Genomic DNA, 17,032 nt, shown 5'->3' with positions numbered 1-17,032 from the left:
CTGAAGCACTGGTGTCATTAATGTTAAGGACTGGAAACCCCACAAAAATGTGCTTTGCCTGATCTCTAAAATGCTACTTACCGAAGTCACTGATCTGCTAAAATAACTGATAAATTGTTGACTGTGACTGAATTTAGTCCTAAAGAAAGGGCACTGGAGACTAACCACATACTCGCTATGGTAACTATGTAGTGTATAGCTATTTGGTAAAAGAAGCAAATTGGAATGGGCATAAGAAAAAAGTATCACAATTGTATACTTTACAATGTGGTCCCCTGACATTTCAAGTACCCACCTGGCACCATACATAGTTATTACAATATAATTGACTACATTCCCTATACTGTACTTTACATCCCCATGACTATTTTGTAACTGCTAATTTGTACTTCTCAATCCCTTCTTCTAAGTGAATGAATGTGTATGTTTGCTATTCTTTATTATAGAGAAGCTCAGATACATAAAATTGTTTACTTAGAAGCCTTATAGGAAAACTTTGTAATATCTTTGTTCATGTATGAGAATGATTTCAAAATGAGAATGAGAATGGTTTCCAAAGAGTCATGGCTGGTGTAAGAAAACAACACACTGTGTGAGAAACATCCCGTGCAGTCTGCTGGAAAAGCAATTACCAGTATGAACACGGGGCTTTAGAGGCATCTGTATTTGGCTTTGAATTATGGCTCTGTCATGTCCTAGCTATTGATAAAGACTGTTAACCTCCCGAAACCTCAGTCTTTGTACATTGGGGGTAAAAACAATACTCATTCTTAGTTTATTGTGAGAGTTAAATAAGATAATATATGTGTAGAGCACTTAGGCAGTAACTGATACTTACATAGTGATTATTATCAGTATTCTCATAATTAGAGACTTAATGGAGGTTTACCAAAGTATAGCATGTCTCAGAGATCTATTTACTTGATACCAGAGGCATGATCCTAAAATATTTCAGATAGATACCTGAAAAAAATGTGAATAACCAGGACAGTGATGGATTTGGAAAGACAATGACCATTTTGAGGATCATAAGTCAAGACCCATGATTTAAAACAAGAAAAATACCATTTTTTTTCTAAAGAAGTAGTGGCATAAAAAGCTGGCCCTTCTTTAATCAACTCATGCCTGGGGTTTGGCCACCTGTGCCATCAGGCCATGAGCCTGGACACCTGAACAAGGGTGTCCTTGACTGAGGGTGGGATGTTAGCTGGAGTTATAGCGCTTAATCATGGGCTTATTTCTCCCATCTCAAGGGACATGTTTTATTATGATGCCATTTTTTCTACTGTTGTAAAGATTAAATGACTTTCTGTTAGCCAGACTGTTTAGTATCTTAATCATTTTAAATGGTATCCATTATTTTCTTAAGTTTATTCTCTATTATAAATGTAATGATGTCTGCTTACTTTGATGTACGCTGAACATTATGAAGACAAAATGATTTATAACTTAATCTTAATTCTTCACTTTTTTTTATAAGCACTATCTCTTGGAGAACGATAAAACGGCGTTTCTATTGCTCTAATAATATATGACTTATCTCTCCTAGATTAATAGTGCTAGTTCATAATTAAAAACCCACCACGAAGCAAAGATTATTTGTTGACATCATGTGTGACATGACAGAGCATAAAGTAGTAATGCATCATTTACAATTTTTAATCTAAACATCAAAACTCTTGAAAGGAATAAATTGAGAACTTCAGAAAAATAATCCATACCTCAGGCTGACCCAGGACAAGAAATAAAGCTCGGATTTCCTTGAGTATTAAAACGGACAGTTTGCGTGTGGCCACCTGAAAACTGCAGAGTAAAACCAGAGCAAAGCCTTCCACAGCATGGAGGACACTGCAATGGGGACTTCGTTCCGACTGCATTCGGTGGCTGGAGCCATTTGCAATAAACTGTCATACAATAAGAACAACATTCTATATCAGAAAAATAACAGGGGAAGAAGAAACTAATCTTATATGTGCATCTTTGGGCACAGTTAACCTCGTGATATTAAATTAAATTATAATGGCTTAGGTCCAGACATGTCTATAAATTCATTATTATTCATGAAATATCACAGGTCCCTTTTTGTTTTTAGATCCATTGTTACTTAGGATACCATCAGCTCTCTATTATCTACGAGAAAAAATAACTTTTCAAAGGCTATTAACATTAATAAAAACAAAACTGCTTCCATCCATACCATATATTACTCTATATATTCAATTAAAGTGGCCTAATTTGTTTTTTACGTAAGTTCTCAATAAACTTTTTAGACAGTATTAAATTGCATTTTCAAATATTTACTTTCTAATTAGACTTGTTTTTCTATTAGATTCTAATTTAGGTTTTGGATGTTTATGAGATGGATTCTGAATGTTCCCAAACCACAACCAAATGAGTCTAAAATGCCAGCCAGACAACAGGGCAGAGTCCGCCTTCATTTCAGTTTTCCTTTTACAAGCATATGTAATCCTTGTGTTTGTTTTTTCCCCTATCATCTTTTGGCATGTATAGAACACAAGGAAGGAGAATGACCTGGACCTCATCACTGAAATCAGCCAATCTAGGATTTTAGCTGGTCGCTAAATACAATTATACCTCCCTGAACGCCCACGTTCCTCACATGCTCAGGTATGCTCTTCTCCAGCTAGACTCCTTGCCAATGCCATGCCACCACTGCCCTGGTTCTCCTCTGACAACTCTGCTCCTCAACGAGCTCTTCAAAGTGTTACCATGAAGTTTTATCATTTAGGACTGAGGCATGAAAGAATGAAGAAACTACAAGAGCGCACTTTTCTTCTCTGTAGATATGGATAACACAACCAATATGCTGTCACTTTGAAAAAAACCTGGAGGGCAGCTAACTTTTATATCCACATCCATATCCATTTCAATATCCATAATTCAGCTCTATCTCCCTGGCCTATTGTCATTGCTCTTGTAAATACATTTATAATCATAATTCTCTGAAAAAAATTCGACTCCCTAAATGGCCTTGTTAATGTTAATAAATCTAACCTGATATCTAACAAATCACCCCCTAAGTTTCTTAGTCACAATTTAGGCAGATGGAAAAAGTAAGGGCCGCCATTTGGGAGAAAGTTCCGAGGTAGCCAAGAGTAAGAACTCCATGGTTCTCTGGGCTCCAACTTGTTTACATCCATGGGAACCAATGGGAAGAATGTGAACATCACCTCTGAATTTCTGATTTTGTTGGCTTGCTCGTAGACTTTTCCTTGAGTTTGTATGACCAGTTTCCACTGGGTGAGCAGCTGGAGCAGTAACTTCAGGGAGGAGTCCAGGAGGCTGTAATGCATGTCATTTACTTCACGGAGCAGGAAGGTGGTGAAGCCAAATAGGACATCTTCCCTCCAGTCTGGGAAGTCAACCAGCAAACCCTGAAGAGAATTTTGTGCAATATGGCGCAGTTCATCATCCATGTGAATGGAGAGCCTGTGCAATGAATAAAAGACAAAAAAAAATACTTCATTACCTTTTCTTCTAGATCTATGAAGGAATATCTATAGGTCTCCGCTTTTACTTATATCTAAAAAATGGTCACCTTCTCCTAATATGTTATATTCTTCACTCAGCAACCCTAACATTAACATCTTATATAACCATGGTACTCTTATCAAAACTAAGAAATTAACATTGGTACAATGCTATTAACTACATTACAGGATTTATTCATATTTTACCAGTTTTCCACCAATGTCTTTTTTCTGTTTCATAATGCAATATAAGATACCACAGGACATTTAGCTGTACATGGAGACTTTTTGATACATTACTGACTAGAAGAATAAATTATCATCAAATCCTACCACTTTTAAAGATGAGAAACGTGAGTACTAGTGAAAGTAAGAGACTCAGTGAAAATGAACAATTAAAAGTCAGTCCAGGTGTCCTTAATTAGTTTGGTGTCCAAAGGGATGTTTGGTTGTCAGAGGAGACACTATGGTGATCACATGTTGGAGAGTACTGCTGGCATCTCTCTAGCAGGTAGAAGACAGGGATGCTGATAAACCTCCTATAGTGCACAGGACAATTCCCTATGACAAATAATAACCTGGCCCCAAATGTTGGTAGTGCAAGGCTGGGCTAGCCAACTGAAGAATATCAGTGTATTTCTGGTTTAACCTATATTAAATCTCAACATTGGTATGGGGCATTATAGTTAACATATGCTTTATAAATTCTTTCATTCATTTATTCAATAAAAAAATATTTTCCAGGCACTATACCCATTGCATACAGCCTTATGGCATGGAGTTCAGTATGACTGTGTCTATTGGGTAGGGGGTGCTGTGTAGAACAATGCTAGAGAAGGAGCAGGGGCAGCTCAGGGAAGGTCTATGGACCACCCCGGGAAGCAGTATAGCAGAAAAGGGGTTAAGTGTGCATGCTCTGGAATCAGTGCCTAAACCAGTATCTTGCTTTTGTGACTCATTAGTCATGTGACCTCATGCTACTTACCTAATCCCACCTAGCCTCAGAACCTCATTTGGAAAGTGGAGACAATAACTGTCCCTGCATCTCATAACCATGCTGTGAGGATCATTGAGACAGTCTGTGTACAGTGTTTAGCACCACATATAGCACGAGGTAAGCACTCAGTAAATGTCGGCTGTTATCATTAGAAGAAAATAAATGCATTCTGTAAATTATAGAAGTAACATGATTAATTCACATCTGAGAAAATAGACAGAAATATGGAGGATACCTTCAAGAAGCAATAAGACTGAGGGCAAAGGCCAGTCAGGAGGGCATTACAGTGAGTTAGGCAACAAGTGCGGGGTGGGTTCTGACCTGAGGCAAAGAAGTAACAAAGAAGGGAGAGATAAAGGACAAAGATTTTTAGGAGAGAAAATTTCCAGGACTCAGAAGCCTGGAAATGTTCAGTGTCAGAGTGGAAGGTGGCCAGTCAATGGGGGCCTCCCACAAACAGGGTCGATCTTATCCCCAAGCAATAGAAGGAGAAATTGTGACCCAGAGAGATGAAGGAACTTTCTTAAAATCCAGGATTCTGATCCAGGACTTCTAATTCTTAATCTAAAGTTTTCTCTGAAAACAAGTGTGGTACAGTTATACATTTTTGAATAAATAGTATTTCAAAAACTTGATAAATAAATACTTTTCTTATTGCCTAAAGCACACTAACTGGTCCAAATTTAACCAGGTCCAAATATCCAGGCAAAAGCTCCTAAGTAAGCAGATATGTACAAAGTCAGGGAAGATCTATTTCCTGTTCCCAAAACAAGCTCCACAAAGATGTGGAGAAGGAAGATGGAAGGCAATTCTTTGAGCAAGACCCAATTAAGTCCACAATTTTTAAGGAGATTACAACTGCTGAAAGAAAACTGAGACCCCTTTTAAAGCCTGGCTTCCAATTAAGAACTGTCTGAGATAGGAATTTACAAACTTTGTATCTCAATCAGCACCTCTATGAATTCTTTTATGTAGAACTCTAATATATAATACATAAATCTGAGCTGCTCTGGTTAAGGCTGAAGTAAAGGGAGTCCCCTCCCCCTTGAAGTCCACCCATTTGGGAAGAAAGATTCCTTTACTGTACAAGCAGCTTTAAGCCATCTTTGCAGCCCAGAGTGCGAAAACACTAGCTTATGAAAAATGCTTGAAGTGATTTCCCCATCTTACGGTTATTACTCGTGTTTACTGCATTTTACCTGCCTATATAGAGAATAGAGAATAAGCTTCTGCAGGTGACAAGCCACCTTTTAAAGACAGGAACAACAGGCACTCAGTAAATGTTAACTAATGACAATGGCCACGGTTATGGATTGAATTGTGTTTTCCCCAAATTCATGGCTGAAATTCAAACCACCAGGACCTCAGAATGAGACGTTATTTGGAACTAGGGTCATGCTGGAGCAAGGCGAGCCCTGATTCATGGTGACCTCATAAAAAGGGGAAATTTGGAAACAGATATGCACACAAGGAGACCGTCCTGTGAAGATGGAGGCAGAGACTGGGGTGATGCTTCTTTGCCAAGGAATACCAAAGGCGGCCAGAAAATGCCAGAAGCCAGGAGAGAGGCCTGAACCAGATTCTTTCTCACAGACCTCGGAAGGAACCAACCCTGCTGGCTCTTTGATGTTGGACTTCTAGCCTCCAGAACTGTGAGACAACAGATTTCTGTGTTTAAGGCACCTGGTTTGTGGTACTTTATTATGGCAACCTGAGCAAACCAATATAGTCATGAAGCCAGGACAGCATCTGTCTTTAGAGTCAAACTAAAGGCCATGTCACAGTCTATTTAGATGAAGCTTTTAAGTAAGGGCCAATGCTCTCAGCTTTCTAAATGAGATTAATTCTACTTTTCATTCAACTTTGCTCTCATTCATAATTTGCAATCTAGCATCTGTTTTATCGTTAAAAACACAATGCGGGACCATTTTAAGGACTGTGAGAGCCCCAAGGTTGAATAGCTCTTCATATTTGGGGGAGGGGGGGAGCACTCCTCTGGAAATGATGGCACTCACATTTGGCCAGTGTAAATGCTCAAAAATATCACTGGAGTATAAAGAGCTAGGACTGAGGTGGGAGCTGGGGGGGAGGAGCTTTAGGAACAGAAGACCCAATAGAAGATGAAAGTGGAGTTTTGAAGAAGAAAAAGGTCCAGACTGTCATGGAACTGAGACTGAATGAAAAGAATGTATCAAGACAAGTCTGGGTTGCAGCAGGTAAGGGAGAAGAGGACAAAGCTGGGAGAGGGTAACATGGGTCCCTGTGTTTGTTCCTTGAAGAATATGAATAGACAGCTGCCAATCAGATATAGTTCCTATTTCATCCACCCAGATCTTTCTCACTTTTACTTTTATTAGATTTTAACCAGAAAATCACAGATCATCTTGTGACAAACATAAAATTTACTATTGTAAAGCAGGAAACAGGAAAACAACAACTAGTAACTAACAAGAAAGAGAAGACTTAGAATTAAATGAGAAATGTGTCCAGCCATTCTGACTGTTCAGGATGTGTAGGAAAGCAGAGTGGATCTGGCCTGCAGATTGGCTAGTGGGGTAGTAGGCTTTGGTCAGAGGTACCAAGGCCCGAAATGGTGATTTCCAAAGGAATGAATCTTCAGTAAACCCCACAAACCAGCATCTTCCTTGTGCTAGTGGTGACTAGATGTAGGAAAGGAGTGGTTGTGTTTACACTTGGAATGAAGAGCAATGGGGAAGAACAGTAGGCTACAAAAGTCATTGATTGATAGCAGGAAGTGGTCAACAGAGGAAACCAGGATGGCTGTCCAGAGCAGGAGCACAATGGCCACAATGGCCAGAAGACACCGTACTCCATGGAGATACCCAGAAGCCAGGGGAGGCCACTGGGTGACCTGTAGTCATATGGGATGGGAGCTTGGGTATTTTGTTTGGGTATTGATGGAAGGGTGCTCTCCAAGGCTAGAGAATGTGGGTGAACAAGATTATTCATACATAATGCAACTTTTATTCAGTATGCACTAATATTTGTTACTCTTTATTCCACCGTTATCAGATTAACCTGCCTAAAATGGAATTTGTTATGTTATTCTTCTGTTTAAAACTACATCAGTCTGAATGTGTCAGCTAATAGTAAAGATGAGCTGAAAATCAACCTCTCATGTCTTATTTCTATTTCTTTTTATCATTGAGTTTCTAAACTCCTTTTTGTTTCCTTTTTTTTTTCCAAATCAAGGATAACTTTTGTTTTCCCCTTCCCTTTCCTCCATGCACCCTGTGTTTCTTATGATGTTGCCTTCTAAATGGCATTTAGATCATTTTGTCACTTTTGATTTTTGAATTGATAGGCATAATTGCCAATGAGAACCTGAGATCAATATGAGAAAGTTAAGCTTACTTAACAAAAATGATACAATCTCACTCAAAGCAAATTAACTTTAGGTTCTAGTGGGACTGTGGTTCTTGTGTGGGATGGGGAGGATGATAAATATATGATTTGGGACAGCTTTCTAAAGTACTAAAATTAGCTGAGGATCCCTGTTACCCACCCTCTTTCCTCCGCCACCCCCTGGAGGAGGTTTCTGTGGGCTTCAGATTGAAATCAGACCTAGAATGAACTTTTCCCAGTCAGACTCATCTACTCACATCCCAGCCCCACCGCTGTGATGGCCCCCATCAACCCCTTTGCCTTTCTGAATTCCATCTTTCCTTCGAAGGGCAGCTCCAGCTCTACCTTCTCCCAGGAGTTATGTGCCGACTTTCCCAGGCCATAGTAATCCTCCAGGTACTGAACTTTGTGACATTTTGTGCTATTAATTGCACAGTTCCAGGCCTTGGATTGTTAGTTACCTTATGTGTTGGTTTCTACTTTGGATTTTAAACTTCTTGAACCTCTTGAATGCCACAAAAATTTTCTTTATTCCTCCTTGCCTACACACAGTACCTAGAATAATGCCTCATTTGGTAAATCTTTGTCAGTTTTTAATAATCATTATCTTTTTGGGTAAATCATGACAAAGGCTTAAAATCAATTTAATCAAAGAATGTCCACGACCATTCCCACCTACCTAGCCAGCAAGTCGATGAGTTCAAGTTTTGACATCCCATCAGGAAGCAGCCGGGGAATAGCAGCAACACATGTCCTGAAAAGGTCTATTTTGGGCTTTCTCTCACCCCTAAAATGTGAAAACAAAGTTTAAACATAGTCAATGGTTATGATAAATTTAAAAAATTTGAGCAACTATGTGAACAAAGACTAGAATCCATGCTTTCTGAATCACTGTCTATTTGCTCCATATTATTTTCAAATGTTTATGCCCTTTACAGCTTTGCCAGCTCTGAGAAAACTAATAAAGATTTAAATGTTAGTCAGAGTTACATATCTGAAAAGAAAAATGCTGATACCAATAGCATTCCACCATGCAGCTTGCCATTCAATTGGGATTTGGTCCCTATGGACTGCATTAAAAACACTGAATTTATTGAAATTCCTAAATGCATCAGCATGTAAGAAATACACAATAGTTATTCCTACATTCAGAATTTAAAAATGGGGCTTTATACAAGCAATACTATCTCTTACAAGCATGACATCTGGAAGTTTCTCTTTTTTTTTCTTCTTTATTAAGGTATTACTTATGGAAGCTTCTCTTCATGATGAGTTGTGCTTCTCCTCTAAAGCTCCCATCCTATTTTTTAAAATGAAGTGCTTCAAAAATGTCTTACATAATGTCAAGTAAAATACTGCAATGCATATTTCTCTGCACCCATTTCTGATTTTAAAAATTATTCCAATGGGCCTGACCTCTATGAAGATTCCTTCTTTCTTTTTCCTCTCTTGAGAATAAATGTCAACAAGTAATTAATGCCTTCTGCACTGTTGTAAAATCTGAGGGAAAAATGTAAATTCTGTAATAAATTCCTTACATTTCTAGTTGTTTAAATAACTACCTTCTTAATCACATATTTTATCAAATAAACTTTATAAAAAAGCTTAACTACCCATCAAATTTTTCAAGTAACCCAAGTAACAGCATATTTAAATTCTGATGATTGAGTCTTCTGAGAATAAATATAAAATTGTCACCACCAAATTAATATAATTATTGGACACAAAATACAATAATGAAAATGCAAAGTAGCATAGTAGTAATTCCTTCTTGGAATAGTAACTGTGGTCTGAATAGAAATGCAACAAGGAGAATTCTCTACATTCTAAAGATGATAACATTGCTTTCTAGCATGCTTTTGTAAGTTTGTTAAGAATGAATACAAAACTGTTTATGTGAAAAATGAAATACTTCTATGTTGATTTCTAAAATACTTTGCTTCTGTGGAAAGTCATGAGACTATTTTCTCTCCTTTTCCATGGTCCTGCGTGGTGTGCACGAGGACTGTGGAGAGGAAGCTATTGTGTCATGGTTTTCAATTGGCTAAAAAAGAGGACCTTCAAATAATTTCCTCAGTACCTGGACAGAGGTAGAGCCCAGGGATTTCTCCCAACTGTTCATATTCAACTCCGTGAGTCATTTAAATAGTCCTCCTAACTTGCTCACTAGATGTTTTAAACAGTTGGGATTATTTTCCATATCTGTCAGAAAACGGATGACCTTGCCTAGCCTGAAGTCCAAGGCTAGTTCTTGCAGGCTTCCAAGCCTAGATTAGAGGTTCTAATTGGTGTAGGATTTCCTTTTACCACTGTAGGCCTTGCTCGCTGAGCTTTTACAGGAAGCATGTGAGCCCCCCAAAACATAATTTTCCTTAACATATATTATTATTATTATTATCTGCTAGCATGAACCATAAAAGGGATGGGAAATGGAAATGGCATGACGCAGAATGCTTAGTGTTTAAGTTCAAACCTTAAGCAGGACCTGGGAAAGTGGTGGACCAGCCTTGAATATTAACTCCAATAATCATTCCGATTAGCGTGGTGTGGACCACAACACGCTTCTCCTAAATGTGGCAATGAGTTACTGTCCACTCAGGAATCTGCCTTAGAACCTAGCATGAAAAATATTCCTAGTCCTATTTGGGGGTCTCAAGATGATTCAATAGGAAAAAGTACAGAATCATCTTGGGAAAAGTTTAAGGTATTGGCTAAAATACAGATGAAAATTTTACATGTACATTTAAATCTGTACCTGTTTATGGTTTTGAATATATTGTTTGGTCCTGACTCTATTTTGTGACATCTTGATTATTAATAAAGTTTTCCTGTAAAGGCCTTTCATTTCTTTACTGTTTTAAAAGAGGAAAGAACTCTATACCAGAAGTTTGAAAAGCATTTTCTATATCTTCTATATTATAAATTTAAAATTGCTTTAATATATTCAAAAAGTATGTAATAATGATGTTAAAGGTTTATGGACAATCTGGTAATTGTGAGGTAAGAGCCAGAGCTACAGACAATATATTTAATGTTATCATCCTTGGTCAGTTTCAACTCTGCTGTCACTTTGGTTGAAAAGTCTTTATATGATCTTCATCTCATTATACAATAGCATGCATTGTATATACCATATTTTTGTAAAAAATGTATATATATAGTTGTGCTGACACAGGGAAAGGTCTTGGAGGAATCACACCAAGCCAAGGAATGGTGACAGATTTCAAGTGGAGCTCTGAGGAGGAGGCTTTCATTTTAACTTTATATGATGCTAAATATGTATTTACTAGTAAAATAATTCTGTAATTTTTACTCTTCTTGTTTTATTTTGTCATACTTTGTTTTCAACATGCCATCCTCGTAAAATACACACCTACAATATAAACTTCCCTATATAGGTAGCAACCTTCTAACTAACTGTGGTATTTGGAACTGAATATGCTGAGTGACAAAGAAAATTTTCCTAACTATATATTTTTGGAAAGTTATGCCACAGGTGCAAAATATAATTTAATTCACAGTCCAACAGCAAAATAGAAGCTTTGTTAAAATGTTAAGTTAATGTCCTGGACAGTTTTTCTCAGTGGTTAGAGCATCAGCATTCAGACTGAAGGGTTGTGAGTTTGATTCCCAGTCAAGGGAATGTACCTCGGTTGCAGGTTTGATCCCCAGGCCTGGTTGGGGCACATGCGGGAGGCAACCAATGGATGTGTCTCTCTCACATTAATGCCTCTCTCTCTCTCTCTCTCTCTCTCTCTCTCTCTCTTTCTCTCTCTCTCCTTCTCTCTCTGTCTCCTCCCTCCCTTCCACTCTACCTAAAAAAATAAATGGAAAAATATCCTTGGGTGAGGATTTTTAAAAAAAGTTAAGTTAAAACCCAATCCTAGTTTCTGCCATAATTAATCAAATGTAGCAAATATAAGTTGTATGAGTTTCTTCTGTAGAACTCTGATTCTAAATCTAGATCTTAGATTTTGGCTTAAGAACATTTCATTTCTACATTCAAAGTTACGAATGCTTTCTTAGAATCCAGTATTTCTATGACATGGTTGAATAGAGACTATTTTTTTTAATATATTTTATTGATTTTTCACAGAGAGGAAGGGAGAGAGACAGAGAGCCAGAAACATCGATGAGAGAGAAACATTGACCAGCCGCCCCCTGCACCCCCCCCACCGGGGATGTGCCCACAACCCAGGCACATGCCCCCGACCGGAATCGAACCCGGGACCCCTCAGTCCGCAGGCCGACGCTCCATCCACTGAGCCAAACCGGCTTCGGCAATAGAGACTATTCAGTCGGTTTAAGTCTCTCAGTTCAGGACTATCACCAGAAACAAGTGAATTTGACATTTATAAAGATGGAATGTCTGTAAACTGGTGATCAAGCTTGCGAACAAAACACCACTTCTGAAAAATGTGCAGTACAGCACTGGGAGCAAAATGCCATGTCTGAAAAATGTGAACCAATGAATGAGTCTTGGGCCCATTTTCTAACTTACTGGCCTGATGCTACTTCACATACAACCAAAATAGCTCAATATCAGGTTTGACCTTATTTTCAGAGTTAGTAAAATATTACAAAAGTATGTTTTTACAATCTTAACACTTCTTAAAAATCTGATTCTAAGAATGAAAGAATAAAATACAGTTGACCCTTGAACAACATGGGTTTCAACTGTATGGGTCTACTTACACACAGATTTTTTTCAATAAATATGAACAGTACTGTAAATATATTTTATCTTCCTTATGATTTTCTTAATAACATGTTCTTCTCCCTAGCTCACTTTATTGGAAGAATACAGTGTATAATACATATAGCATACAAATATGAGTTAACCAATTGTTTATGTTATCGGTAAGATATCTGATCAAAGTAGACTATTAATAATTAAGTTTGGGGGAGAAAAAGTTACCCATGGATTTTCAACTGTGCAGGAGTCAGTGCCTCTATTCCCCATGTTGTTCAAGGGTCAGCTACACAGAATAAATGAGAAGAATCTCTGCTGGTGTCTTCTGGTCAATCAACCCTTTGTTGAGACTTAGTCCTCACTGTACTCACGTGATCATGTCCTCAGGTTCTTTGTTTAACATCTGGACGTTAGTTAGCATCATACACCTTCCTACTTCTTTATCAAGGTGCCTTAAAATGCTGTCCACAGCTTTTCGTACTTGAGAATAATATAATGACATGCCTGAAAAAATGCATTACATTTACATCTTTGACTAAATTTATCAAAGAATGAACTCTTAGTGTATTTATCCTCTATGTCATTTTTTACTGAAGACTTTCTATGGGTGATGGCTTTTTTGAACAAAGTCTAATTCAATCTCTTATCTGCAGGATTGTTAGCACAGTGCCCTGCACTTAGTGGGTGTTCACCAAATACCCATTTAAATTAGGAATAAATAGGAATTCTAATACTTCAATGGGAAATATTTTTCGGAATAGTTAAAATAAACAAAGAAACAGAAAGTTCTACTTTAGAATTTTTATATTTCTAATTAGTACAAGAAAATTCACCATCATTAACGAGTGAAGGATAATTCTCACTTGGGGTGAGGATATTCTCTGAAATATATGTGTGGATTTTTAAAAATAAAATAAACAAAATGACTTCACATCATAAATTTTAAAATAAAGGAAAATATATTTTAGCTATATTACTTTACTGGTTTCATTAAATACAGTGTCAGTGTCCTACAGGGATAGACACATATGTATAGCATATGTATTTCAAATATGTATTTTATATGTTTATGTATATAATACAAATGAAAAGTAAATTGCATTGCATTTACAATTTATACTTTAATAAAATAATTATTAATGGTTATTTTTCATGCATCAAATCTTTTTGAACTAATTTAAGCATTGCAGAAAAGATAAATACAAGGTGTCCCCAAAAATGTAAACACTTTAACAGCTGATAGCACAATTTTGAAAATGAAATGTATTCTAATAAATACTGCCTTTATAATTATTCAAAATATGTGTGTACATTTTTTTTGGAACACCTTATATTTATAGCAAAAGATGTCCTCATGTATTTTTGTTAGGCCTTTGAATTCTAGTTACTATCTTAACAAACTTTGTAGTAGGTTTCTAAATTCAGGTACTCAGGAAGAAGTAAATATAATCTTAGGATTAAGATTGCTAAATTACAATGAAAATCTCATATAGGCTAAACCCATAACATAACCCAGTATGTGTGGTAAAACACAGACTAAACTAATTTTACTAAAAAAAAAAAAGAAGAAAAAAAACTATAAATATGAACAAATAAATGGATGAATAAATAAATGTATATGTGGTTGCTTTATAAACAAGATTATCTACCAAAGGACACAGATGTCTTAGAAATCTACTATAAATTGTAGATAATCAACATTAGAAGTTTGAAAAGACCACAGATAAGAGTCTAACATTAAAATGGCAAAATATTTACCAGAAAGTTCCAAAAAGTTTAAAGGGCAGCATAGCTACTTTTATAAAGATTTTTTTTGCCCTGGCCAGATGGCTCAGTTGGTTGGAGCATCCTCCCATGCACCAAAAGGTTGTGGGTTCCATGCCTGGTCAGGGAACATACCTAGGTTGAGGGTTTGATTCCCGGTCAGGGCACATACAGGAGGAAACCATGGATGTTTCTCTCCCAGATGGATATTTCTCTATATACCTCTGTCTTTCCCTTCCTCTCTCTATAAAAAAAATAAACATATCCTCAGGTGAGGAAAATAAAACATATTTTTTCAAAGTGTATTACTAAGGGTAAATATTTTGGATCATTTTAAAGACTTAATAAGTCCCATATCTAACACATCTTTGAAACCCACCTATCATTTTGGCCTCCTCTTCAGTGAGTGTTTTACTCAAATATGTTTTCTTCACTCTCAACGTGTTTCCTGATGGGAGGACAGCGCCTGTAACGGGCATGGGTGGTTCGCCGTCTTTCTGCTGTAAGCTATCAGCTATGACCAAGAAGGCCCTTAAACCGATGTTCATTCTCTGTAAGAGACAGTGGATTTGTGATACAAAGAAATACCCAATTATTGTGGTGCAATTAAGCCAACAGTTTTGTAGGGCAGTTAAGTGTGGCTTGCCATCTAGATTAGTGTGGGAAAGTAATTTAAAAGGTACAAGAGTTTACGCCAAACCTATGAAAATAAAATACAGTTTCTGCTATTTGTTATAATGTCACAAGAAAACAAGCAGGAAATTTTTCAAGTCTTGGAGGGCACGTTTGAGATGGTCATTCTCATTCCGTTTGGGGGACCCTCAGTACACCTCACAGAGGTGAGCAGTCATCCTCCAGGCCAGCTGCCACTAAGGTAAACTAAGGCAAACCGAAGGCTCTATGTCTCCTTGAAGGAGAGATGCAACATGTGCGAATTCACAAAGACCAAGTAAAAGAGAATTTCCACATGAGAATGACAAAACAAAAATCACCTGCTTGGAATTGCAGGTGGTTGACTTTTGATTCAAAAGGCTGGCAAATTGGAAAATAAATTTTAAAAACTCAATGCCACAGAACCTGTTACTGATAAACACACATGAGCTTATGAGAAGAAACACCACCAATTCCATTTTTAGGAATTTATCTGAAGACACCTGAAACATTATTTTGAAAGAATATATGCACCCCTATGTTCATTGCAGCTTTATATACAATAGCTAAGATTTGGAAGCAGCCCAGGTGTCTGGTAGATGAAGGAATAAAAAAGCTGTGGTACATTTATACATGGAATACTACTCAGTTGCAAAAAAGAAAGAAATTTTACCCATTGCAATAGCATGGATGGTTCTGGAGAGCATTATGCTAAGTGAAATAAGCCAGTCAGAGAAAAACAAGTACCATGTGATTTCACTCATATGTGGAATCTAATGAACAAAATGTACTAACATGGATTGGTAAAATCAACATCATTAAAATGTCCATACTACCCTAGGCAATCCACAGATTCAATGCAATCCCTATTAAAATACCAACAGCATATTTCACAGATCTAGAAAAAATACTCCAAACATTTATATGGAACCCAAAAAGACCCTGGATAGTCGTAGCAATCTTGAGAAAGAAGAAAAAAGTTGGAGAGATCACAATACTAGATTTCAAGTTATATTACAAAGCCACCATAATCAAAACAGCCTGGTACTGGCACAAGAACAGGCATATAGATCAATGGGACAGAACAGAGACCCTAAAAATCATTCCAAGCCAATATACTCAATTAATATTTGACAAAGGGCAATGGCATAATAGTACTAGTATAGTGGAGTCAAGATAGTCTCTTCAATAAATGTTACTGGGAAAATTGTACAGATACATGCAAAAAATGAAACTAGACCACCAACTTACACCATACACAAGAATAAACTCAAAATGGATAAAAGACTTAAATGTAAGTTGTGAAACCATAAAAATCCTAGAAGAAACCATAGGCAGCAAAATCTCAGACAGCTCTCGTGGCAGTGTGTTTATGGATACATCTTCTAGGGCAAAGAAAACTAAGGAGAAAATAAACAAATGAGATTACATCAAAATAAAAAACTTCTGCACAGCAAAAGAAACCATCAACAAAATGAAAAGGGAGCCCATTGCATAGGAGAACATATTTGGCAATGATAGAGCTGATAAAGGGTTAATACTCAAAATATATAAGGAACTCATACAACTTAACAGAAGAAAGACAAACAATCCAATTAAAAAATGGGCAAAGGACCTAAATAGACACTTCCTCAAAGAGGACATACAGATGGCCAAGAGACATATGAAAAAATGCTTCAAGTCACTGATCATTAGAGAGATGCAAATTAAAATGACAATGAGGGATCACCTCACACCTATTGATTTGCTACCATCAACAAATCAATAAATGGTAAGTACTGGCAAGAATGTGGAGCAAAGGGAACCCAAGTACACTGCTGGTGGGAATGTTGACTGGTGCAGCCATTATGGAAAACGGTATGGAGTTTCCTCAAAAAATGAAGCATGGAACTTCCATTTGATCCAGTGATCCCACTTCTAGGAATATATCCTACGAAATCTGAAATATCAATCAGAAAGAATGTGTGTACCCCTGTGTTCATAGCATCATAATTTACAATAGCTAAAATCTGGAAACAGCCCAAGTGCCCATCAGTAGATGAGTGAATAAAAAAGCTGTGGTACATTTAT

At 37.1% G+C, this 17,032-nt stretch overlaps 1 protein-coding gene across 2 annotated transcripts in view; it reads right to left on the bottom strand.

Annotated features, from left to right (window-relative positions):
* FRY (furry homolog (Drosophila)) overlaps positions 1-17,032 on the bottom strand; it is a 306,328-nt gene that overhangs the window by 49,959 nt on the left and 239,337 nt on the right. For both annotated transcript variants that reach the window (XM_014548562.1, XM_005877266.2), the window contains exons 15-19: positions 14,691-14,862; positions 12,919-13,051; positions 8,534-8,641; positions 3,192-3,450; positions 1,722-1,904 (exon numbers count right to left, since the gene is read on the bottom strand). In XM_014548562.1, coding sequence (XP_014404048.1) covers positions 1,722-1,904; positions 3,192-3,450; positions 8,534-8,641; positions 12,919-13,051; positions 14,691-14,862 — 855 coding nt within the window. The remainder of the gene's footprint in view (positions 1-1,721; positions 1,905-3,191; positions 3,451-8,533; positions 8,642-12,918; positions 13,052-14,690; positions 14,863-17,032) is intronic.

Source organism: Myotis brandtii, unplaced genomic scaffold, assembly GCF_000412655.1.
Source record: "Myotis brandtii unplaced genomic scaffold, ASM41265v1 scaffold513, whole genome shotgun sequence".
Lineage (NCBI taxonomy): Eukaryota > Metazoa > Chordata > Mammalia > Chiroptera > Vespertilionidae > Myotis > Myotis brandtii.
The sequence above is the reverse complement of the archived record's forward strand: the minus strand, read 5'-3'. Positions and strand labels throughout refer to the sequence as shown.